At 38.6% G+C, this 26,035-nt stretch overlaps 1 protein-coding gene across 9 annotated transcripts; it reads right to left on the bottom strand.

The window, feature by feature from the left end:
* Positions 1-991: 991 nt before the first annotated feature.
* Positions 992-26,035, bottom strand: NOL8 (nucleolar protein 8). Of its 9 annotated transcripts, none has more exons than XM_082469602.1 (17): positions 25,693-26,034; positions 24,585-24,808; positions 23,808-23,870; positions 22,351-22,429; positions 20,825-20,960; positions 20,234-20,302; positions 16,724-18,601; positions 15,330-15,443; positions 14,722-14,844; positions 14,345-14,435; positions 11,379-11,517; positions 10,651-10,728; positions 5,809-6,080; positions 4,147-4,273; positions 3,507-3,577; positions 1,940-2,019; positions 992-1,472 (listed from the first exon to the last, which is right to left on the bottom strand). In XM_082469602.1, exons 2-17 carry the CDS (start codon positions 24,721-24,723, stop codon positions 1,422-1,424), a joined length of 3,510 nt encoding a protein of 1,169 aa, XP_082325728.1. In that variant the 5' UTR covers positions 24,724-24,808; positions 25,693-26,034; the 3' UTR covers positions 992-1,421. The 9 variants fall into 9 exon arrangements, 8 of the variants coding, with proteins under 8 accessions (XP_082325728.1, XP_082325726.1, XP_082325725.1 ...); XM_082469600.1 differs by having other exon boundaries at positions 25,697-26,034; XM_082469599.1 differs by having other exon boundaries at positions 25,793-26,034.

The following is a 26,035-nucleotide window of genomic DNA, read 5'->3' as shown; positions in this document are numbered from 1 at the left end:
GAAATAACTGAGCCAATTTCTGGACTAGGCCTTAAGAGACTGGCAGCATCTGCTTCCTACTCCTGAAACCTACTTGCCATGCTGTGAGGAAACCAATGGACAGGCACTGAGTGAGCAGTCCATTTTAGAAATAGATCCTTTAGCCCCAGCTGGGCCACTCCCATGATATTACACGGAGTAGAGATGAGCAGTCCCCACTGAGTCCTGACCAAGTTGCTTATTTGTGAGGAAAATGAACGACTGTTAATGGGATGGCTTGCTATGCAGCAATAGATAAGAAGATATAAATATAATCAACATCAAGAGAAGGTGGAATATTTGGATTATTTATCCTCCTGAGTGGTGGTTTCCGTTTTACACAAAGTCTGAAGTCTTGGAAGCACAGGAATCTTGAATGACTTTTCAGCTACTTAGTTCCTTGGACCCTGTTTACTAAGCACCCACTTAGTGCTAGACATAGTTCTAGGCAGTGTGGACGTAACCGTTAACAAACCAGGTGATATCCCAGCCCTCAAAGAGTTTATATTTGATCAAGATGTAAATCAATAAATACTTAATTTCAGATGTACACAGTATGGCTCAATGATAATCCCTTGGGACTTTATATATAGCATAATTTTGTACAGAGCCCAGTTTGATAGAGGCTTATCTGTCTTGAATCCTAGCCACAGTGATTTAATGAGGTATTAAATCTGCTTCCCTATCTGGACCCAGGGTCTTGACTCCTAACTGTGACTACATATCTTTCAGACACTTGGATTTTTCAAAAGCCTCTAGTCTAATTAGAATTTTGGGATTTAGAATTTTGGCCTCAATTCATGGAGGCCAAGGACAGGAAAACTCTGCATTTGGCATCCTTTTCTGGTCCTCACAGAACTCTCCCATGATGTTGGTCTGAAATATCCTGCATTTCAGTTAGCTTATTCATCAGGACACAAGTACAGAACTCAAGGCTGATTTGTTTTCAACCTCTTAAACAAAAACCACAAGATGGAGGTAAGGTGTATTTTATACAATCAGAAATATTTCAAGTATAATTCACACGAAATGTAACTTGGAAAATACAAGTGCTCTGATCCATATATTTTAAAAGGCTTTATGTAAACCTTGTGTCAGAAGATAGCCATTAGTTATGGAAGATGGAGGGCAAAGAGATTATATACGAAAAGTATTTTGAGGGACTATCTTGTGCTTCATTAAAAAAAATGTTCAGGTTAATTATTTGAAGTAATTAGTTAGGAACAAATGAAGAGGAAATCTACAGAAAAAGAAAGCAACCAGAATGATATCCACCAGATAAGATTCTGAATATTCCTTCACTCTGAATTCTTCTTTGTCAGCTAAACTTATTTTCTAGATCACTCCAATTTCCACAGGTGAGCCTTGTTCACATTCAGTATCAAAACTAATGATGACACTTATTATTTTGGTTTCACTCTCCTTTTGGCATCTTTATGTTTCTTCCGACAGTCCTAGAAAAACATAAAACCAAAAGCCTTTGTTAAAAATAGAGGTAAATACTTTCCAAGGTGTTTAGTAACTATAAAGTAAAATTTAGGTTATTCAATGTCAGGGTTGTAGAAGCCATTTTGGAAGTGCTCACTTGGAATGTACAGGGGATATTCAAACTTTTGGCTTTAAGTGTTTACAATGGAAACTGTAATTCAGTCTTTCAAAAGTCTTATGATTTCCTGCTACTTAATAAGCATGGCCAGAACTCGTTCCAGTCACTCAGTGAGGCCACTCTTCAGTCTCCTTACTGCACCATGGGTTGATTGAAGTAAACAACTTAAAACTTCTCTTCCAGCACTATAATTCTGAGCATTTAAGTCATGTTCTCAGTTAAGTTTCATGCCCTCCTATATTCTTACACCAGGCAAATATTAACACAAAGATAACACCATATCTTTTAAATTAATATGAAGATACAACTACTCACCATACGCAAGCTGTCTGTTCTGGCCTCCCAAGAATTCCTGCTAATATTACTTCCCACTCCTCTCCAGAATAAGTCAGAACCTAAAAGGGGAAAATAAAGAAGGACAAGACAGCCCATTAATATTAAAACAGACAATATTCTAGTGCTGGCATTATCAAGGTCTTCAATTCTAGTTAAGACCATTTCCCCCCCCGCCCCCAGCCAATTTATGCTAATTTTTAAAAATATTTTGTTTTCTTTACAAAATGAAAATGTAGAACTACTAGGATTTTACTGTTTATAAACCATTTACTATTATGTAACTTGGTTTCTGTTTGTGTTAGGCTTAAGAAATGAGTTCATTGGGCCTTCCCTGGTGGCGCAGTGGTTAAGAATCTGCCTGCCAATGCAGCGGACACAGGTTCGAGCCCTGGTCCGGGAAGATCCCACATGCCGCGGAGAAACTAAGCCTGTGCACCACAACTACTAAGCCTGTGCTCTAGAGCCCGTGAGCCACAGCTACTGAGCCCGGATGCTACAACTACTGAAGCCCGCACGCCTAGAGCCAGTGCTCTGCAACAAGAGAAGCCACTGCAATGAGAAGCCCGCACACCGCAATGAAGAGTAGCCCCCGCTCATCGCAACTAGAGAGAGCCCACGTACAGCAACAAAGACCCAATGCAGCCAAAAATAAATAAATAAAATAAATATATTAAAAAAAAAAAAAGAGGGCTTCCCTGGTGGCGCAGTGGTTGAGAATCTGCCTGCCAATGCAGGGGACACGGGTTCGAGCCCTGGTCTGGGAGGATCCCGCGTGCCGCGGAGTAGCTGGGCCCGTGAGCCACAGCTGCTGAGCCTGCGCGTCTGGAGCCCGTGCTCCGCAACAAGAGAGGCCGCGACAGTGAAAGGCCCGCGCACCGCGATGAAGAGTGGCCCCCACTTGCCACAACTAGAGAAAGCCCTCGCACAGAAACGAAGACCCAACACAGCTAAAAAAAAAAAAAAAAAAAAAAAAGTCCACTTCTCTCTAAAAGTGTATAGAAATATGCAATTAAAGAAAATTAAAAAAAAAAAAAAAAAAAAGAAATGACTTCATCAGCAGCCTCGGAGTTTTCATGTGAACTTTTTTTTCTATTTTTTTTACTGAAGTATAGTTAATTCACAATGTTGTGTTAGTTTCAAGTGTACAGCAAAGTGATTCAGTTATACATATATATATTTTTTCAGATTCTTTTCCATTATAGGTTATTACAAGATATTGAGATAGTTCATGTGAACTTTTTAGGGTACTAAAGACTTAGGAGTTTTGTACGTCTAGTATCTCAGTAAGCCCCTGGAACAAAACAAGCCCTTGTTGAGGATAGTGAACAAGTGAGGGAAGTGGCGAGTGGGAGCTTTCAGTTTTCCAGAGCTTTGCAAGTCAACATGCATCCGTCTAACAGAGGGGGCTAAAGCACATGACATTGCAAAGGATCAGAATTTTTCCCAATCAGTTCTTATTTGGACGCATGTTAGTATATCAGAATGCGCTATGGTGAGAGCTGTACTATTACCTGTTCTATACCATTTAATCAAAAAATTGACTTACCATGAAGTCTCTCATCATTCTTAGAGAAAAAGAAAAATCTAGTGGTCTCTTTCTCAGGTAATGATACTTCTCTGAAGTGAGAGAGAAAGAGAGAATTGGCCACTTAATTTCAATATTTAAGAAATGTTTACACTGTAAGTATAAATGAACTATTCCTTAAATATATATGCTTTGTGTTTTGCTCATTTTTCTTTCCTGAGTTAAAGTGATACCACCCTTTCTCTATTCAACATTCTTCTCTTCTACCTGAAACTCTGGTAACGAAGACTTACTTAAGTACAAGCTCTATCTTCCCTGTGCCGACTGTTGATATTCTCACCCCACCATTGCTACCCAATTTGCCAGTGTTTCCCATGGGGTAGGAGCCAACGAGCTGAAGCATACTCTTTCCAGATCAGGGACTTCAGTGGCAGGTTTTCTTCCCCATGCACGTCATATCCCCCACCCAGTCTATCCAAATTTCAAAGAAAAGGAAACATGCTCCCAATTACAAAAAGGCTACAGAACTCTCTAAAGGAGCCAAAAAAAAGAAAATTGTCTTGAGAAGCTAAGCTTAGATACTTCTATAACATTTCTAAAGCATGTCTAACTCAGATTTTATGAATTATGAAATAAACCTGGACAGAAACACATTACTTACCCAGGGCTGGGCTTTTTGTCATCTGTTTCTTCGGTAACATCTTCCTCTTCTGAACTGCTGTCTTGGAAACGAGGGTCTCCCTGCCAGGCAATCTTCCCAGGTTTCACTGCCTCAACTCTATAGGTCTCTATATCATCATGACAATGAAAGATGACAGAATTGTAACCTAACGACCAATTATTTGTGGACACACTAATTTGTTTACTTTCACCATGCACACATATTTCTAAATTTCAAATATCTTAATCATTAATTCAAAATATGTAGTATCTTTTTAGATTTTCAAATATTGAGAGAAGCTATTATCATATTTTTGGGCATTGCTACGGTGATCTGATAAGGAATATAGTAACACTATAAAAACATATACAAACTAAAGGTTTATAAATGAGCAACACAATTTAAAAGAAAAAAAAAATAAGCATGGCACCTGTGCTAGCATGAGAAGCCTAAACTGTAACATGATGCAGTGAAACCAGGTTGCCTTCCTGCTTATTCATAAATGAGAAAAGGAACATATCTTTATATTTTCAATTCCCAAAGCCTCTTTCTAAAACTGCTGAAAAAGCTTCTGCTATAAGATGTGGGTGATCACCTCACAAGTCCTCATAATTTCCTAAGTACACAAAACACATCTCCCAGGTTGCTGAGGTGTCTTAGTACTCATTTCAAGGCCAATTTCTCACACTTGGCTCTCAAAGTTAGAAGAATTAAAGACAGTATCTATATCATATCAACTCTGTTCAACAGTTTAGGGCTGACCTTGGTACTCAAATGGACAACACAGGCAAGAGAATGAAGTAAGCAGAGCAATGATATATTGTGTCTTATTTAGAACAATTTTGGAAAAACTACTAGATTGCTATAACTCCTTTCGGAGCACTACAAAGCTGGCATTTAATACTCACCTGCTAAACACATGGATACTACTTTAACTGCTGATCTTTAAAATAGAGCTTATTGTTAGCTGTGCATGTATTCTCCTGTATAGGTATATCTTGCTTTTTACAATGAACTTCCAGAAAAGCTACACTTCATCTTAAACACTAGGTGAGGAGCAACTTCCTAAGGAATAGGTGTTTTTAACTTTTAGACTATGTAGGACTTCAGAGGTAAACCTCCTGAAATGGAATGCCAAATTGTTTATACTGGTGCTGAGACTTTTCTCTAGGTTCTGGCGAATCTCCAAGGATAAAGTTTGAAACAACTGGTGTACTGATGACATAGCTTATTTGTATAGAGCCAGGGTTACCTATTTCTTCCCTTTCCCTACCATATAGCACTGGTTTCCCTGAAGTCATGGCTTCTCCAACTGCATCTAAGATACAAAGCTATTTAAATATATGACTTCTTATACTTCTTCATGACTATTTCTACTCAACATTAGAAGGGATGCTGCACATTATTCTCTGGCTTCCCTTCATATGGCAGCTATCTAGAAGTTTGCTTCCAAATGCAAGAACAATTTCTTGCTGTGTTAAACACAGCTCTAGGCACAGTACATTTATGGTCATGTAATGCTGACTATAATACTGTAATACTGTTTATCTAGATGGAAGAAAGAATCCTTTCTTCAGCTAAGGTTAAATCATTACAGTTACAGTAGATTCAATCAATTAAGTTCAAACCGCTTGAAATGAAAACGTTTAAAAAAAAATGTACCTTCCTTTACATTTTTAGTGTATGAATCAAAAAAGGAGAATGTGAACCCGCTGGGCTGTTCATCCCCAGTCATCAGAGCTGTAGGGTCCTGGACTACTTCGGCTTTCTCTCCATCAGAGTCCTCATTCCAAGGTGTGTTGTCTTCCTTTTCAATGGTATCTTTTGTAGATTGGAATATTTGTTTTAAATCCGTAGCAATGTTATAATACATTTCTTTAGATACCTCAGGTAGCTTCTCAGCTTCCTCCCTTTTCTTCTTTCGTTTTGCTTTACTGCATTGACATATATAGAGATATGTGCATCACAAAAAAAGTCAATTTTTGGAAAATTTCCAGAAATCAGGAAAGAAAAACACCTTGGATAACTTTAGTCCCATCCTTTCAACAACCAAGAGGATCTACATATAAAACTCATAAAGGCAGAACCTTAACCAAAAAGCTTTTTATAGACAAAACTATTTCAAACAGCTCCAAGTATTAAACAAGAATCATATTCTCCTATCTCTTATCCTCTGAACTACATTTCAGAAGTCACACCTAAGATATTAGCTATGAGTAAGAAAATCACTTAACTGCAATGGGCCTCAGTATCCTCATTTGTAAAATGAACCATGTTAAACCACATGACTTATAAGACTTTTTCAAATTCTAAAATTCTATGAGTTTTATGACACTGACATTAAAGGATTTAGTCATAATTCTGTTTTAGAAATGCCTTATAAATGTGCTAAATCTAGTCTGTTTGGGAATGAATTTTTTCTATTACCATCAACCTGCTCTATATTTAGGAATATGTTTTTCTTTTTGATCTTAAACCAGAGTTACATGGCAGTCTCCAATATTGAGTTTTTAGCTAGTAAAAGATTAAAATTCTCTTTTCTATTAGAGTCTACTCTATTTACTAGGCCAAATATTCTAACTATATTACCTAAAATAATAATGTCCTAAATGATCATCTTATTGGTGGAGACTATCTTACAGAGAGAAAGTTTTAATGCTTCATTAAACCATTGGTTAGAATTTAAGGCAGATACGCCTCCTATGAAACTGAGCTCTATGAAAAATGGTGTTCTTTAGACAGTTCCAAGTGATTATCATTGAACCATGATGTAGTCATATTAAAAGTGGCCCAAAGGTCCTTTGATACTTCCTTCTTTAAGATGCAGAAGTTAATTCCCCCATCCCTTGAGTGTGGGCTATACTTAATGACCTCTTTTAAGGAACAGAATAAGGCAGATGTGATGGTGTGTGACTACTGAGAGCAGGGTTATAGAATGCACTGTGGCTTTCTCCTTGCTCTCTCCCCTTTCTGGATCACTGGCTTTGGGAGAAGCCAGATCCCATGTTGTGAGGGCACTCAAATAGCCAAAAGGAGAGGTCAATAAGGCAAGGAACTGAGGCTTCCTGCCAACAGCCAAGTGTGTGAACCATCTTGCAAGCAGATTGCAAGCTTTCAGAGACTGCAGCCCTAGGTGACATCTTGACTGCAACCTACTGAAAGCCTCTGAGCTAGAACTACCTGGTGAAGTGCCCCCAAATTCCTGACCCACAGAAACTGGGACCTAATAAAAATTTAGTTTCAAGCTGAGTTTTGGGGCAATTTTTTACATAGCAATACCTAACTGATACATATTTTGGTACCTAGAAGTGGGGTACTGCTATAAAAGCCCAAAATGTAGGAGTGACTTTAGAGCCCAGGCAATAGGCAGAAGTTGGAAGGTCAGTGAGGCGGGTGTTAGCAAAAGCCTGAAGAGCCCTGAAGAAACTGTTAGTAGAAACTACACGGCCATTGAGGCTTCAGGTAAAGAATTGCAGAAAAGTGAGGTAAATGCTATTGGAAAATGGAGGAAAGGAGGTCATTGCTACATAGTGGCAGAAGGTTTAGAAATACTGTCACCCTTATTAACTGGGAAGTATAAAATGTACCTAATGAACGGGTGAACTAGCTAAAGACATGTCCAGGAAACTGTTGAAGATATTTTCTGATTTCTTCTTGCTGCTTACAGTAAAATATGAGCAGAGATAGTGAAACTAAAGGCATAATTTTTTTTATAAGGAGCTAGGACCTCATGGTTTTGAAGACTCCTACTCTCTAGAAGGCAAATGACATGAAATTTAAGAAACGTCTTCTAAGCAAAGAACAAATCTAAGACTCTCAGGAAAATATGGTGTAAAGCAAGTATTGGTAAAGCTTGGGTCAGATCCAAGCTGCTGCCTATTTATGTACAGACTGCAAGTTAAGAATAATTTTTATAGTTTGAAATGATTGGAAAAATATAAAAAGATGATTTCATAACATATACAAATTATATGAAATGCAAATTTCAGTGTCCTACTAATAGTTTTATTGGAACACAGTCTCCCTTATTTGTTTTATGTATTGTGTATGGCTGCTTTTCTACTACAAAGGCAGAGTGGAGTCACTGCAACAGAGACCATCTGGCCTAATATATTTACTATTGGACTCTGAAGAGAAAACTTTGTAGACCAGTCTAAATATAAAATAAAATCCTTTGTTAAGACCCTAAACATAGCTCAGAAACTTCAATTGTTCAAACAAGAGGGCTTCTGAGGAGTTAAACTCCTTTAAAAGGTATTGACTCTCAGCAGTCTCAGCAGAACCCCACAGTAAAAAAGGCTTATCTTACAGTGATTTGTGGGTGTGACTTTTGTCTAATGGAGTGAACCCCAAGAAGATTAACAGGAAACCCACAAGTATTTTAAGAGAATTATATTAACAGAAACACTACTAGATTGGACTGATAGGTACAGAGACATTTCACAATGAAGAGCCTTTTGGACTCCCTCATTTCTACAAGCAAAGCAGGCTGAGAAAATTACTCAGCTGCAAACATGGGCTACCATTCATAAACAAGGAAGGATAAGCCAAAAGGCAGAGGCAAGAACCATGGAGCATTATTCCCAGGCTTTCAGTTCTAATCAAAGAACTCCCAACATTTGCCTGCCTAGATTTCAGAACTACTATGGACCAGTGACTCCTTTGTGCCTCCTGTGTTCCTCCAATGAATAGTGTTTACAGTGGTTATCCTATGTTGTCCCACCACTATGTTGGGGGAGGGGCAGACAACTGTCTCTTTAGTTAGCAGGTATTCTGATGAAAAAGAACTGTATTCAAGGTGCTGTACCCAAGAAACTACAACATATAAGCCTCATCTACACCAAATCTAATTTGGATGACAACATCCTAGATTTTGAACTGACACTATAAAAAGGTGAGACTTCTGGGGAGTCTAGAGCAGGGTTGTGCATATTCTGCATATGGTAGGAATATAAAACAATTTTCGACCAGAGGACAGGTTGTGGTAGTTTAAAATATGTCCACAAATTCCTCAATGCCTCTCTCTTCAGGAATGAGTGCTTAATCTCCCCTTCCCCTATAAAATTATGGGTTGGACTTAGTGACTTATTTCAAGAAAACTGAATAAGGCAGATGTGTCATTGTGTGACTTCTAAGACTATGTCATAAAATATACTGTGGCTTCCTCCTTTTCTCTCTCTTTTGGGTCAGTGTTATGAGAACACTTAAGCAGCCTAATGGAGAAGCCAACAAGGTGAGGAACTGGCTAACAGCTATGTGAGTGAGCCATCTTGGAAGTACATCGCGAGGCTTAGTCAGGCCTTCGGAGACTGAAGCCCCAAGCAACATTTTGACTGCAACCTCTCCAGAGACTACCCAGAATCACATTGCAATGTGGAATCCTACATTGCAGGGAATGTTTATGTTCTACTTTGGTCTGGTATGCGATTCTTTTTAAAAGAAATCTTTAATTTTGGAATAATTTTAGATTTATAGAAAAACTGGAAACAGTGCTCCCAAATAACCTTCACCTAGTTTCCCCTCATGGTAGCATCTTACATAGATATGATACAATTGTTGTCAAAACTAAAAGATTAACACTGGTACACTACTATTAACTAAACACAGACTCTGTTCCCAATTCACCAGTTTCTCTACAATTGTCTTTTTTGTTCCAGGATCTAATTCAGGATACCACAGTGCCTTTAGTGATTTTAAATAGTAGGAAAATCAAAAAATTAAATCAGGCAAAGCTACTGGTTGCTCCATATATTTGCCATATTTATCAAAATGACAGCATATCTATAAGAAATAGACGCTCCTACCACACTAGAGTAGTGCAGTGGATAGAATGGTTGCCTCCAGAAAGATATGTCCGGGCCCTAATTCCTGGAATGTGTGAATATTTCCTTATTTTGAAAAAAAGGTCTTTGTAATAAAGTTAGGGATTTTGCAATGAAGAGATTATCCAGGCAGACTCTAAATGGAATCACAAGTGTCCTTATAACAGACACAAAGATGAGAGACAAATAGAAATGAGAAGCCCAAGTGAAGATGGAGGCAGAGACTGGAATAATATAGTCACAAGCCAAGGAATACCAGATTGCTGGCAGTCACCTGAAGCTAAGAGAGAGGCATGAAATGGAGTTTCCCCCCCCGAATCTCCAGAGGGAACACAGCTCTTCCAATAATCTGGATTTCAGACTCCTAGCCTCCAGAACTGTGAGAAAAATTTTTGTGGTTTTAAGTCACCAATCTGTTACAGAAGCCACAGGAAACTAATATAAGTAGAAGACACCTACTAGAGAAGGGGCACATATCATCATTTCTATGCATGAGATTCCTTTGTCAAAAGTAAGACTCTCTTAACCACATCAATAATTCCTCTCTTTCCCCCTTCCCTGTTCTTAAACTAAATACAATGGGGACCAATGGATGTGATACTTGTTACTATCTACTTTTCTCACTGTCTGAAATGAGATTAATTCAAATGAACCTGCTACTAGAAGTAGTAGCTTAATATACCTTTCTTTTGGTTTATCACCTCTTTTTCTTTCGTAAGTGGCATGGTCATGCCTTGTTGGATCGTAACGTATGATGTCCCTATTAAAAAAAAGAGAGTGATAAGTTGGAAGAGACAATTCAGAACATTAATGCAAAAAACTAATAGCAAATTATAATGCAATACCAAGGCAATTCCACTTTTTGAGCAAGAAAAAGCCACATAATATCAAAGAAGTGTATTAGGAGTTCCTTAGAAGCAATCATATTTTAAATTATCTAGTTTTGACTTGTCCTGGATCTTTAAAAATGTTTAATATTATTTTAAACATACTAAAATATATGGATAAAATGATATGCTATTGGGATTTGCATAAAATATTTCAGTGAGGAAAGTAGGGGGAAGTGAGTAAAGGTGTCAAAGAGAAAACTGGTCACATGTTGGTGATTGTAGAAGCTGGGTGATGGTACACAGGGGTTTCATTACACTAGTCTTTCTAAGTTATATGATGGAAATTTTCCATAGTAAATAGTTACATTTATTAATATTTAAACAGTTTTCCAATTTTTTTACTAATAATAAATACAGAAATAATTTAAGATTAGTTTCTTGAAGTGAATCACTAGGTCAAGGTAAGTATAATTTTAAGGGTCTGATACATGTTGCTAACTGCTCTCCCCAGGAAGTTTAAAATGGCCTCGTTTTATGGCAAAGGAAAAGAGGGCAGAATGGGATGAAACATAAACCATACTTAAATTTCTTAGCAGCTACTGATCCTTTGCTTGTAGAACTGCTTAAGTTGATGTGCAAAACACTCTGCACAACATTCAGGGCTTTCAACTTTTCTGCAGCAAGCTCTTCTTCCTCAGCAGTTTTCTTTTCATTTATTTCTTAGAGGGAAGAGGATAATTAGTAATCTCTTGGCAAACATAACTTGAGAAGTCTCAATAATCAAATATTTATCAAGCACCTAAACATGTGCAAAGAACATTAAGATATGAAGAAGAAAAGTTAAACCTTGTTTTGCTAACCTCCCTATCCCCAAGATCCCCAATGTCATAGAGAATCTAGAAACTGCATGACCAGCAAACAAAATTCCCATTTCTGTTTGTAATTATAAAATGAAATCTGAATTTAATGGCTTTCAGTGGCAAGTCTAAAAGTTCTTAAGGTAAAGATTGACAAATGTAATAGAGCAAGATACTAATTATAAAACTAAAGTGATTAGAGATTCTTTGATTTTTTTAACTTTCTAAAAATTAATCTAAATTACATGTAAATCTAAAAATGAAAGATAGTGAAAGATGCTAATTTTACTGACTATTAATATGATGTTAGTAGACAGTTACTTTAGCCTTTAGATTCAGTAATAAATACTGCAGGAAGAAAGCCTACACACAGGTCACTGTGGAACCCTAGAAGCTTGTTATCCTTAGCTACTAGAAACAGACAAATATCAGAGAACAAAGTTAAACATTTAACAGCTAGTCTGGATTATAGATAGAAATACAAAAGAAGTCTAAGTGAGCCTTAAAGACCTTTTCAAATTACTGCAGGATATAAACAACCAAGTAACAGAAATAAACAGAATAAAATGCTGATTTGAATAAGTTCTCTATAGAGATGACCCAAAAGTGTCTAAGGGTTCAAAAGAGGTAAAGATTATGTTCAATTGGATTAAGAAATGTTTTATAAACCAGGTGGAGTCTAAGGTAGGAAAGACAATGTAGATCCCCTGAGGAGGGAGGAGAGCATGCCAGGCAAGGGAAGAAATGAACACATATGTTGAAATAAGAAAGTGCAAAGAGTTTACATTGCATTAGGTTAAACCATATGAAACTGCTAATATTCAACAATTTTTGACTTTAGAAAATGGTACTTTCAATTTTACCCTAATATTGACCATTAGGAAATAGAACACAATGCTAGAAAGGGCTCAAGGTATTTGTAGACTGGCTGCAAGGTATTTGTAGGCTGCTTACCTGCAGGACAGTCTTTGTGCAACTCACAAAAAATTCAGCCTCAAAAGCTGGGAAGGAAAGAAACAAAAGACAGAGATTCTATGTCTGACTGCCCTAAGAATGGAAGTACCATCAACAGAAACAGAAGGGTCCAGAGCACCTGAGAGAGAGTAAATTCAGTTTGGGATTTGCTGCGTTTTAACACGCGTTCAGGGACGCCTGTGAGAAATATCCATCAGGCATTGAAAAAAGAATAATTGGGAGCTCAGCAGAACAGTCAGGAGCAAAGATGACCCAGATTTGGAAAATATTCATGCACAAAAGAAGGTTAAAGCCACAGGGACTTAAAGAACCTTTACATATCTAAAGGCAAAGGGAAAATTAGGCACAGAGAATTAAGAAGAAAATAAGGAAGTTATAGTGCAATGGAAGCCAAGGGAAAAGAACAGTTCAAGAAGGATGATCAACAGTGACAAATGCTACAGGCAGGCTGAAGAAGCTTGAGAAGGTGCCACTGCATCTGGTGAACCAGTTAGTATGTGCAGGGAATGCATACTAAAGAGTTGTAAAGAGACAGACAAAAGTGGAAGAAGTTAGAAAGTAAACTCTATGTATAGCTTCTAGGCTATTCCCAAGGTTCTGTCCATTCCTGTTTTCAACATGGAATTTTGAGTGAGAAGCTCTGAAACATAATTTGCTGTGGATCCTGGAGAACTTACTCTCTGAACACTTGTTTTCAGAAGTGTACAATATACACAATAATCACCTGAAAGAATCAAGAGCATCATTTCCAGAGGTTGTATTTTCAATAAAAAGCCAACTGCTTCTAAATTAGGTGCAATTTATTTTTTCATTTCAGGTTTAGAACTGAAAAAAGATGGGAGTGGCAACTTGAAAACTGGCAGGGTTGAAGAAATGGCTTTTTGAACCTATGAGACCTATGTCTGTAGAAAGAGGGAAGAGATACAAGAAAGGGAAAGTATGAAGATGCGCATAAGAAAGGAAGCTAACAGGAGGTATGAATGAGGAAGATTAAGATGCAGATTAGATTAACTCATGAAGAGGAAAAAAGTAAGGACAGAGTAGTTCTGAGATTGGAAAGGAAAGCAGGGAGCTCACTTGAGGTGGCCATCCTCAAGTAAGGATGGTAGGAGGTACGAGGTAAGGTCTTTTGTAAAGGATAAGAGTAGAAGATCTTGTAGAGAAAGTCTGGAACCACTGGTGTAGAAAACAGTATAGGAAGTAAGAGCAGAATCAGGATGCTTCTGGTAGCATCACTGCTGTTAGATATATTCACATGGGATGAATTTACGTAGAGTGACATTTAATGGTACATTGTTTTTAAAAACCTGCACCCAGCACACACGCCGGAGGGAAGATAAACACTTCCTTTAAGTAAGCCAAGCGTGATGTAACCGTCTTCCACAGCCTCACCAGGACCTGATCTACTGACAGGTAGGGTCCTTGCCTTCTCTCTAATGCCAGGGACAGAATGATGGAAGATGGTATCTTTGGTGGAAGCTAACTATTCCTGTCTTTTCTGGCAGCTTCAGGTAATTATAATTTTATAAATAAATTAATACGTACAAACTCAAGAAGTATTGAGTAAGCTAACTATTGGATTACAAGCTCCACAATTCAGTGTCTTGGGGTACAGAGTTTCTCTATGTGTTAAGTGAAGAAGCTAGACTACATGACTTCTCAAGGTCCCCCAGCTCTGACATCAGGACTGTTTGTTTGGACAATAAGGCATTACCTTCCTGTTCCTCTTCACTATCACTTTCTAGAAATCGGGAGTCCATGCGAAATCTGTCATCAGTGCCAAAGTGAGACTGCAAATCCATGAGCTATAAGACAAAACACAAAGACAACTGACAGCCATATTCCCAAGAAATAACTTATAAACAAGACCTTCCAAGTATACCTCCATGCCATGAAATTCACTACATTAATGTTTGCATAACCTCACCTACCCATGAACCAATCAGAGAGGGTCATGGAGGACTCACTATCAAAATAAACACCTTAACACTGGAGTGTGGGTCAAGGTCTGCCTGCACTAGCATAGATTTAAGGACTATGTCGAAAAATAAGGACATGTTGCAAGTTTTATTATTTTCAGTCTTCACTAACCTTCTGTCCAGCTCTACCCTCAAACTGAGGTTTAATTCTGAACCTGTTACTGTCATCTTCGGAACCAGATTCCTCATCATCGCTGCTGTCAAAGAGCTTCCCAGAGGCTCCACCCATGGCTTCCTGTTACATAGGTAAAGATAGAAACGTTTATTAATAACCAAGACAGTATTTCCTTCATTATGTAATCTTCCTCCTCACATGTATGGAACAACAACCCAGATGCATCTCCCAGGAAAGACTGGATGGTGGTTAGAATGGAAACTTCTGACTCAGTGATATCTACTTGGCCCCTTGGGTCACTAAATCCAGAGGCTCCTAATGCAGCCTGGAATGGGGGGAGTTATTAAATGTGTGAACACTTTCTGCAGGGTTTCAATAATATTGATGTCACTTTGCAGATGATGTGGATAGATTTATGTAGGAGAAAATCTCTAAGGCCCCTGTGGTATCCATGCGTGATGGTCAGGGGAGCCCTGGGTTTCACTATGGCTCCCAAAGGATTTTATGTTGAGCCCAGCAGTTGTGTGCAAGTCTTGGTATGCAACACGCAGAAATGGATCTGCAAAAGTATAGGAATGCCGGCATGGACATCCTAAATTTCTTACTTTTACTGGTTCCTCTCCTGGATGGTTTTGCTCCTGAGTGGATGTCTCCTCTGTTTCACTTTCACTGTTGGAACCAAAGATGATGTGCATTGGCTTGTCCTCTGAATAACCATCCTACAGTGGGCATCAAAAGCATTACCCTTAAGACAACCCCTCATCTCCTTCCCCTAGCAAGTCTATTTCTGACCCTATTTTCTTATGTAGTGAATGATGCCATCATCCCAAGATAGAAACTTCTCTTTCTCTCCATTTCCAGTTTATTACCAAGTCCCATCAGTTGGACCTTCTTGCTATTTTAAAAATATATTCCCACTGTCACTGCCTTGGTTCTGGCTCAAGACCTCCCACAGGCTGTCTGTCCCATTTGATTTGTTGTTCTCATCATGTCCTGAACCATCTTTCCCAAACAGAAGTTGGCAAACTTTTTCTGTCAAGGACCAGAGAGTAAATATTTTAGGCTTTGCAAGCCACATATAGTTTTGGTTCTGTATTCTTCTTCTTTTTTAAACCCTTTAAAAATGTAGAAACCATTCTTAGCTTGGAGGCTCTTCCAAAATAGGCCATAGGCTAGTGGCTTGTGAGCTCTAGTTTGCCAACTTCTGTTCCAATATATACACAACTAATCTCCATTCCCTTGCTTCAAGTTCTTTAGTCTTTTCACAGCTTTGAGAATAAAGTCCAACCCCTGTAGCCTCTTCACACCTCACCCCTACTTATCTCTCTCATCTCATTTCTCACCATCTTGTACTCTATACATTTAATCACACTGATTGCAAATATTCAGTTTTGTACAAACTATTCCTTTATCTTGGAATGCCTTTCCTCTCTCTTCGTACCCTTTTACCTCTGCCAGACCAATTCCCACTGATGCTTTCACACTAGAATCAGTTCAGCTGAGGAAGCACTGGCTCCCCACCCCCCTCCCCCCCACCACTGCCAATAAATTGGTATGCCTCCAGTGTGCTGTCAGAGCACACAGGCGTACTTCTTTCTCATCCCATGGAACTGAACTGTGACCTTCTGCCCACCACACTGTAAGCCAATACCGACCACCTAACAGTGATCCTCTCTGTAAATCTAGCACTTGCTGTGAAGGCCTGGAATTTCACAGGTAGTTAACAATTGTTGAAAGAATGAATAAAGACTCATTACAGTAAATCTTGGTAAGATATGAATCACTTGGCAAGTGATTTATACGTACATTCAGACATATTAGGACATATCACTTAACTATATCAGTTACAGCTTCTAAAGAGATATCCGGATCTACTAAAGATACAAGGACACAAAACACAAACATTCAGCTCTAAAGGAGCCTGTCTACCTTCGTGGGAAAGAAAGGTTGGACTTGGAAACAAGTTCTTGTTAAATTCCTAGACTGAAAATATACTCACCAAATTTGCCAGAGCATTGTGAACCAACTTCTTTTGTACTTCTTTTGCTTTCTGCCTTGCCTCTAAGGCTGCCAAACGCTTCTGATTATCTTCAGCGTGCTTATCCTTAGCATTAACATCTGATGAACTATTAACAGAAAGTGGGAAGTCAGTTTTGCTTCCCTGAGGGTCTCTCCTGGAGGAGACCTCTGGTGATTTCTCAGGGGCCTTGCGGCTGCACAGATCAGGCCTCTTTTCGGAGCTCTCTCCTGACTTTCCAGTCCTGCGGCAACAGTCTTCATCAACGCCTCTCCTGGGAGTCTTGGCACCAAGACTCAAAGATTTCTTATCTTTCAGTGGCAACAGACTAGAAATAAGATTTCCATTTCCCTTTTCTGAACTGCTAGGGAATACCACCTTGTGAGCCTGGCTCTCAAAAGTAGACTGTCTCTTTTGAGGCTGAATTTGGTTTGAGTCATTTGCCTTCTTTGCATGTTGGAAAAGAGTCAGTTTACTTGATGGGCCATTAGCGTACAAGGACCATTTTTTCATGGACATGTTCCTGGGATCCTCAAGTTTCAAGGATTTATGATCTTCATTAATATTGTTAGAGGCAACACTCTCTTTCAAGGATTTTTTCACTGATTCCTTTCCATAGAGACAGCCTACTCCCTTGAAAGCCTGGAATTTTGGCTTTAAGGTATTTTCCTTTGGTTCCTGTTTTCCATGTGTGTTCTCTTTTCCTTCTAAAAGGGAAGCCACAATCTCCTCAGGATGAATACACTGTTGGCCTTTGTGGAGGCCACCTGGAGTTCTGTGGCTCTTGGAGGCCTTGTCAGACTTGGCAGTGGTTTTCCGGCCATTGTTCTCAGTATCCTCTTTTGGCGCCTCCTCGTTACTGCCAGCCAACTGTTCCAAATCAGCTAAAGTGAGATTCATATGGAGACAGTTTTTCATCATGGTGTTATACTCCTTATCTCCTTCAGACTCGGTTGATTCTGATACAGAATCAGCATCTTCACTGCTACTGGACTCAATCAGAGATTCACAACTAAGAGTCTTAATTCTGTGACTGAGGGCTATCTCTTTGTTTTTTCTTTTTTGTACTTTAATACAATCAACAGAAAGATCACATTTTTTTCTATTTTTCAAATAAGTTTTCTTGTGCATAGACTTTTCTGTTTGTGAAAATTCTACACTGTTTTTGATCTTATCAGAATTTTTTTTCATTGCAATGATTTCATCTGTATCTCCTGAATCAGAGTCACAATCATTTTCCATAACATTATCTTCACTACTGAGGCAAAAGATATTATTTTTGATGCCTAAACCTGTTGAAGTATGAAATTTGTGAAAATGTGATTTAAAATCATCTCTTACAACTTCAAAGGGATCATTTTCAGATCCATTTATTGAGGACCATGTAGTTTTCTCTAGGTTTTCCTCTCTTGCAATCATTAGTCTTAATTCATCTTCAGAATCAATATCATCATCAGACATGCTATTTCTCTTTTTGGTAGTTTCTAAGTCAGACGTCTGAAAAAATACATTTTTAAGTTTCTGACTATCAGAATCAGGTACATAGGGTGATTTAGGAGTAATGGAATTATGAGGTGTATTTTGTGCAGCCTGTTGTTGTATTAAATGTGGACTCCCCATTATGCTACTAGGTTTTGGTCTCAAAGCCAGAGATGCAGTGAAACCCTCATTCTTCTGCACTTTTATTATCTTCTTGGCAGGGCTGTGAAAGTCAGAGAATTCTCCTCGTCGTTTCTTACTCACAGGATCATTCCCTCCTTCCAATTCCCAAGTGAGGCTGGATATAGGGATAGCATTTGTGAAATCCTCCCCTATTTTCTTTAGGTTGTGGCAGTATTTTGAGGGATCATACTTTATGATGTCACCAACAGTCAAGGAAAAAAACAAAGGCAATAGGTTTTAGAAAAACCTATCAAACTGGTAAAGCAAAAAGAATACTGTTTAATCTTGAGCAAGTCATTGACTCATCTTACCCTCAGTTTCCTATCAAACAAAATAAGGACTTCATTAGGTGACTCAGGGTCTTTGGAACTGACATGTCCATGGCATGCCCAGAGTGAAAACCAAGAACCATCACTATTAATTGGCAGAAATTACTTGGGCTGCATGTGTATATCACAGCAAACCGATTCAGATTATGTTCTAGGTACAAGAGGCCACAAGACTTTTCTGTAAATCTGAGCAGTCTATCCACTGAGCTAATACCATAAAGCGGAGTATAGAGAGGAACCCAGAGGGGGCACAGCTAGATACTAAGTGTTGGTATCTCAAACCTGAGACTCAAAGATTCTCAAACTTTTTGGCCATTCCTGTCTTCTCAATGCTGGCTCATCCTAGATCTGATTCTCTTAGCTCAATGACATCCATTTCACATTTTACTCACTCTCTGCATTTTGTAGGTCTTTCTTAGAAGGCTAATAATTCTTTACCAGGTCTTTGTTGCTGACATTGTCCAGAAAGATTCTAGTTAATGTCACTGTGCTGTAGTGACAGCTGGCATTTGCTGATTTCCTAAAACATATGAATAGACAAGTATAAGTTGCTTTAATCTATCACTACTGAAAAGTCCCTTTGTTCATTTAGTAACTACTGAATACATGGACAATTATATGTGAGTTGTGCCAAACAGTGTCTATTGTCTCTTGGCTTTACACTGTCCTTCCAAATCCTCCTCTTTGCTGTCAGTGGTACCATTGGTCGGAAGCTGGAAGGTGAAGAAGAAAGAAGTATTTCCCTGACTTTAGTGCCACTGGCAGGGACAGCAGAACCAGCAGCTGTGGCCAGGGCTCCAGGGGCCTCAATAGCCGTGAACAGTGAGGACACACCTCTGTTCGAAATACCTGAAATTGCTTCTGCTTCCCATGACACACAGGGTTAGAGCTAAAAGAATACAAAAAACACCCTCTGCCCAGAAGTCCATGACACTAGGAATTCAAGGTCTTAGACAATCTGACCTCATTTCCTCAGGGGAACGGGCATCTGAATTTGCTCATACTGGGTTCCATACTATTTCCCCATCCACCATTCTTCTGCCTGTCTACACATTTCTACCTACTATTTTCCTCTCTCCTAGACTCCTTCCTATCTCTTTTCAATTAATGTGAAACTTATCCCACTTCCTCTAAAGCCTTGTTTAATGATTGTGCTGTGTTCCCTTGTCCTTCTTTAGCTCCTTTGGCAATGGCTTTGAATCCATGTCAAACAAGAAGAATGAGGTATAAATTAGTAAGTCAACGTGCTTCTTTAACAATCATCATTTGTATCACTTGCATAAAACCTCATTACATTCTCTCATTATCCTCTAATTGTTTCATACATGTAGGTAGGTGGGTCTTACCTTACTTAGAAATTGGGAACATAAAAACTGTTACACAAACATCTAAAGATTTACTGACAGAGGCAGTGAAATTCTAAAGGTATGAAGTAAACTTTTGCAAATATCCACATCGTAGTAAACAATAATTTCTCTGAAAGGCCAATTGCTAAGGATATTTTACGTTTATGTTGATTCTTTAGGTGAAGGACAGGTAAGACTCTTCCAAATTTACTCACAACCCAATTCTAAAAGAAAAAAAAAAAAGAATATATTTACTATACTTGTCACAAATGGAAAAGATTAACCACACTGCATAAATATCACTTAAAAATATTTGAACTCATAGTGGACCACGATTACTGTTGGGTTTAGTTTTCTGATAATGAAACACGAGTGCTCAAAAATGTGTATGAGGAAAGGAAAAAGAAAGAAGGAAAACTGGGGCAGTTATTCATCCCATATAAACCATGTAGGATGCTACACAAATAACAGCCATTAAAAAGGCAAACGTGGGACCTGCCTGCACTCCTCACCACCTATGCCCCCTGGGAGACCTGCCTCCACTTGGGTTTTGATTTCTCTTTCTAAAATGGGGGAAAACTGTGCTTTCCCAAGAGTTGTAAATGCATCTGAAGACCATAAAGCACTATCTATGTTAACTGCTTCAAAGCAAGAGAAAAAAGCAATTGCTTTAAAACATGATGCTCATGGTCACCTGGTCTCAGGAATTGGTTCCTGAGCTACTCAGGCTACCAGAGGAGACTCACTTTGTGCCCTGGTACTTCTGTCCCTGGCACAGCTTTCACATGGAAATCCACCACTCCCATCTTTTCTAACAAGTTGGTGTTGCTTGTTGTTGATTTTCCTTTCTTTGCTTTTGCTTCTTTTCTCTCCTGGGCCAATCTGAATCAAACAGAAAATATAAATAAGAGTTAAAATAACCAACCACGCTATTAACAGTGCTTCTGTTTTGTTTTTTAACACTGTAAAGCTGTTTAACTTTATAGAGATCATTTACGGTCTCTCAGTTTTTCCCTTTCAACTTATGTACTTTTGGCATTTTATCTATCCTTAATCCTTTCACTCTTCCTTATGAGGAAGAGGTGTCTTTCAGAGCCTAATATGCTAAGTCTTGAATACTTCTACTCTCACAACAAAGAGAATGCAGAACGCCAACTCAATCTTCCAATTCAAACTCCGCCACCTTATACAGGCCTGGTCAACTGAGCTGACCAATTCTCATTGGCCTCTTTGCCTCTGGTCTGTCTCTCTTACATTCCAACTTCCAAGATTCATGCTCCCCAGGCATAACTGCATAGACACTCCAAGGCAGCAGCACTGTGTGCTCACCTGCTCAGGCCTAGGGCCCCAGTTCCTGTATATAACAGTTAGCAAAGTGCTGCTGAATGAAAATCTCATCACTACCCTGTTCACAGAGGGCCCCAGCTGAAGAACAAAATCAAATCCTCACCTTTGTCACCAGACCACTCCCTCAAAACTTGGTTTAGACCTTATTTTTCCTTGTGCCATTTCTTTGGCCCACAACAATCTTAAAACGCTCTTGGTCACTCCATCTGTACATTCCTAAAATGTCTCCTATTTTGGAAGCACCCAATCTCATACAATCTTTTCTCCCTAAGAATACTTTTAGGATCTTAAAATGCTTTAATAGTTTTTACATTGCCTTGTTCTTAAATCACATGCATAATTAATCTTATGCCTCTCATACAGGGATTTCCTATTATCTTTATGTTTTTGTATGACACTTTCATTAACAGCCTAAAGTCAACTTAAGCAATTTGGTACTGTCTATTAAAATTTCAAATGTGCATAACTATGACATAGCAACTCCTTTTGTTGACATAAACCCCAGAGGGACCATCCTCAAGAGTCTTCTCTTATCAAGAGGAAGTGGAAATGTTCTAAATGTCCATGAGTGGGGGATGACTAACTACACTGTGGCACAGCCATTTTCTAAAATAGTACTAAACAGTCATTACAAGAAGGGGGAAGACCTACATCATCACAAAAGGTTGTGTTTAAAAAGCTGAAATAAGTATATATTTTTATGGGTTAAAATATATGTATATATGAGCATTACATTATCTTCTTTGGTGGGGTCTGGGGTCATAGGGAGTCACAGTTAAGAAGGATTTTAGCTCTACTTGTAATGCATATATTTGCTAAAACTGTAATAATACATTATTTGATAGCTTCAAATCAATTAAGTGAACATATAAAACCACTTACAATATAAAAAACATTGGGTCAAATCATGTAGAGCAAATCTTACCTGTGCAAAAAACTTTCCTTTGCTAGCTGAATTTGTAGTGTTCCACCTTTCCATTTTGTTTTATTTAAAACAGACATACCTATAAAGCAAAGAATTAGTACCCAAGTACATGGCAATGCAAAAATATATAGCAGCATGTGCTTTTACTAATTAGTTAGTACCAAAAAAAGAAAACCTGCTTACCACAAAGACACAGAGGAAATAGAATAAAGAAAATGAGACCTGGAAGGAGAAGGCTTAGGTCCCATTCTCATCTTGACCACTTATTAGATCCTTACACTCCCTACCTCCCTGTGTAATTGAAAGATTTGAATGAGGCAAATGTGTAAACCATAAAGTAAAATTTGTCATTTGTTTATAAAGTAACGTCAGGAATCTGTGGCAAATGGCTGGTATTTATTTAACATTTGTTATTTCCCACACTAAAACTATAAAACATTAATGTAATTTTCTTAGAGTGAATCAGAGGACACTGGAATCCTGCAGCACCTCACTTTTATTTATCACCTCATACTAATTATCACTGTGAAACTTGCAAACATATTAGCTGCAAGTAACTAAACTGTGTTTAAACTACTGTGCCCTAGTAGTTGATTTTTCTCAACATCTGCTATCAGCTTCCTTAATAATTACCACTAACAGAAATTTCTATAAGGTAGGTACTATGCTAAGTACAAAGGTATTATTCAACTTAATCTTCACAGTAATATTATGAGATAAGCAGTATCTTGGTCATACGTCAGATAAGCAAACCGGGTCTTCTAGTTTAAATAAACTGCTAGGTCACACAGCAGAACTGATGTGTTCTTAACTGCAACATATTTGTCATATCTATTTCCTAACTGAACGAATCAATTTTTTGAAAATGAAATTACAAAAGGCCAATGGCCCTCTTTCTCTATTAGCATGTTTCCTACTCAGTGTCTTTTGACTTTTCAGTCTCCAAATAATTAGAATGTATTACTACATCAGTGGCAGTATGAATTATCTCCCCCTCTTTATTCATTGAAGGTCACAGGTGGCCCTCAGCTTTACTAAACTTATCGATGGAGATTTCACAATTTCAAGGATATGATCTTATAAGGGCATATTCTAAAATCCTCTCCTAACAGCATTTAATAACAAGAATTAGTTGCCTGAGAAATGAACACACTGGGGAGGTGGGTATTTCATAATATCCAGTGGGATATGTGTAACAGGCAGTTTCTATTAAAGTGTGGTCCCTTGTCCAAAATATTTGAGAATGCCATTTTTGAGCAAACTCACTGGCAATGTGCTACCGTATGTCATTCATTATGGAATGAACCTAAACCTCCTGAATTGTAGGATATGGAAATTCTCTTGATCGTGGTTGTCCCTCAGGATGAGTTAAAGGTGGATGTTTAGATTTAGAACGAAAGTTATTCCAAATTACATGGTGACATGGACTGGTAAATAGTATAGAAAACATTCATTACATTTTTTCAGGTCTGCTTCTGCTACTCTGATGTTGACATATGCAAAGACTTTCTGTGGGTTTCCTAAAAAAAAAAAAAAAAAAAAAATTTAAATTCTTACCCAGAGAACAATGTAAAAATTATTAAGTTTCTAAATTTAAAAAAGAGCTCTTAGAAACTTACTCTTTCAAAGGAAAACCTTGTTTATTTATCATTGGATACAAAGATTGCATTTTTTTAAAGCATGATTATCTAAATATTCCAAAAGAAAATACGTAAGAGAAAAATGTCAAGTACTCAGTTAAGGAAACACTTTGCATGTTTGTATGTTAGTGATATTCTACTTAATAGGACCCTACTAATTATTAGAATTTTAGCTCTGAAAACTGAAAGCTACATGTTTCAGAAATTGGATGTTTGGAAATTCCCTGGCGGTCCAGTGGTTAGGACTCCGCGCTTTCACTGCTGAGGGTCTGGGTTCAATCCCTGGTTGGAGAACTAAGTAAGCCGTGCGGCCAAAAAAAAACCCACAAAAACAAAAACCGGATGTTTGGGAATTTAGAAATTTTTGATTTCAGAAACGTAATTCTGGTCAAGTTCCAGGTCACACATAACACCTCCAGAGCATAGGAGGGGGAGGGATGGGGGGTGGGGGGTTAGTACAACAGTATCATGTAATGAGATACATATCACTTTCAGTGTTCAGGGCTAACATTCATCTCTTGGGTTCCTTTATTTTGTGATACTTGACTTCAGTTATATTTGCCTTTAACTACCCATGAAGAACTATAAATTTACCTTGGTCATCTTTCCGAGTGATGATTTCCACATCAGAAACTTCTCCAAATCTGCTGAACTGATTTTGTAGGTCTGCCTCAGAAATATTCTGGCCAAGGCCACCCACAAAAAGGCGCTTCGTTTCTCTGTTGGCTTTCATCAAGGCTGGGCATACACTCAAGTATTTCTAGTGGAAAAAATAATTATCTACAGAGAAGAGCTCTTTCTCTTAAATCTTCTCAAATCTAAACAAAACAAAACAAAACAAACAAAAACCCTCAACTCCTTTCCCTGAACCTTCTATGCCAAACTGGTTGCCTGGAGCTGTGTTTCACTTCCTATTGTATTGCTCCAAATTTTATCTCTGGAGACTCTGTTCAAGGCCTACATCCACATTCTTCATGAATGCATTTTGGAACAGCACCTCTACACACAGACACAGGTACAGGCACATACTTTCCCTCTAAATGACCACAATATTACACTCTACTCCTCCCGATTTTACTTATCCATATTGTTAGGTGTTTTCCCTTTATTCATTCACTTTAACAAACGCTGACAGAAATGGGATGGGACAGGTTAGCAGACGAAAATATAAAAAGCTCTCAATCCTCAAGCTCCTCAAAGTCACATGAGAAGTAAGCAAATGCTGCAATTGCAATACTATGTCACAACAGAAATATCTACAAAGTGCTGTTCAGGCATAGAAAAAGCAACTGATATAGCTAATACAGACTTTTTAAAAAACACTATGTGCCAGCGTTGTACAAAATAGTTTGCAGGCATCTTTTTTCAGATTAGCAGGAGAGGTTAAATCACTTTCCCAATGCCATTCAGAATTAGCGGTGAAGCCAAGATTATAACTCAAATCTAATTTCAGAACCTGTAATTCTTTATACTAGGGAAATTGCTGGATTAGAAGGGACTCAGGAAAACTCTTCCAGAGGTACTGAGATTTGAGGCTTTTCATGAGATCTCTAATCTCGTTTAGCACCCGGCTGGCGCTCAGCTCCCAGACTCCTCCCACGCGCGACCCCAAAACAGCGCCAAAAGCCCTGAGCATCGCTCCTGATCTAGGCGTGAGCCATGGCCTACATCTTCCTGGTAGCTTCCTCCGCCCCCAACCTACCCACCCTAGCCTTCTTCCTCTGAGAAGACTCAAAAGACGAGAAGGGAGAAGGTAGGCCAATTGGCCTCGGCACATCCCATGCCACAAACCCACTCCTCACCACTTCGTTTTTTACATCCCGCGCAGTTTAGGGCCGTAACTTCTAGTCACGTGTCCCAACAAGTGTCGCCTCTCTTCCTTCCTACTGGATTTCCAACCCAGCATCCTAAGGTTCCACTACCACGCACAGTTCCCCAGTGCTCTTTATTTCGTTTCCAGGCTTCCGGGCGACCGCGATGCCTCCTTCCCCGGCCTCAACATCCGCGAAAGAACCCAAATTAAAATTCCCTAATTCATACTGAAG

Source organism: Balaenoptera physalus, assembly GCF_965194825.1.
Source record: "Balaenoptera physalus genome assembly, chromosome: 7".
Classification (NCBI taxonomy): domain Eukaryota; kingdom Metazoa; phylum Chordata; class Mammalia; order Artiodactyla; family Balaenopteridae; genus Balaenoptera; species Balaenoptera physalus.
The sequence above is the reverse complement of the archived record's forward strand: the minus strand, read 5'-3'. Positions and strand labels throughout refer to the sequence as shown.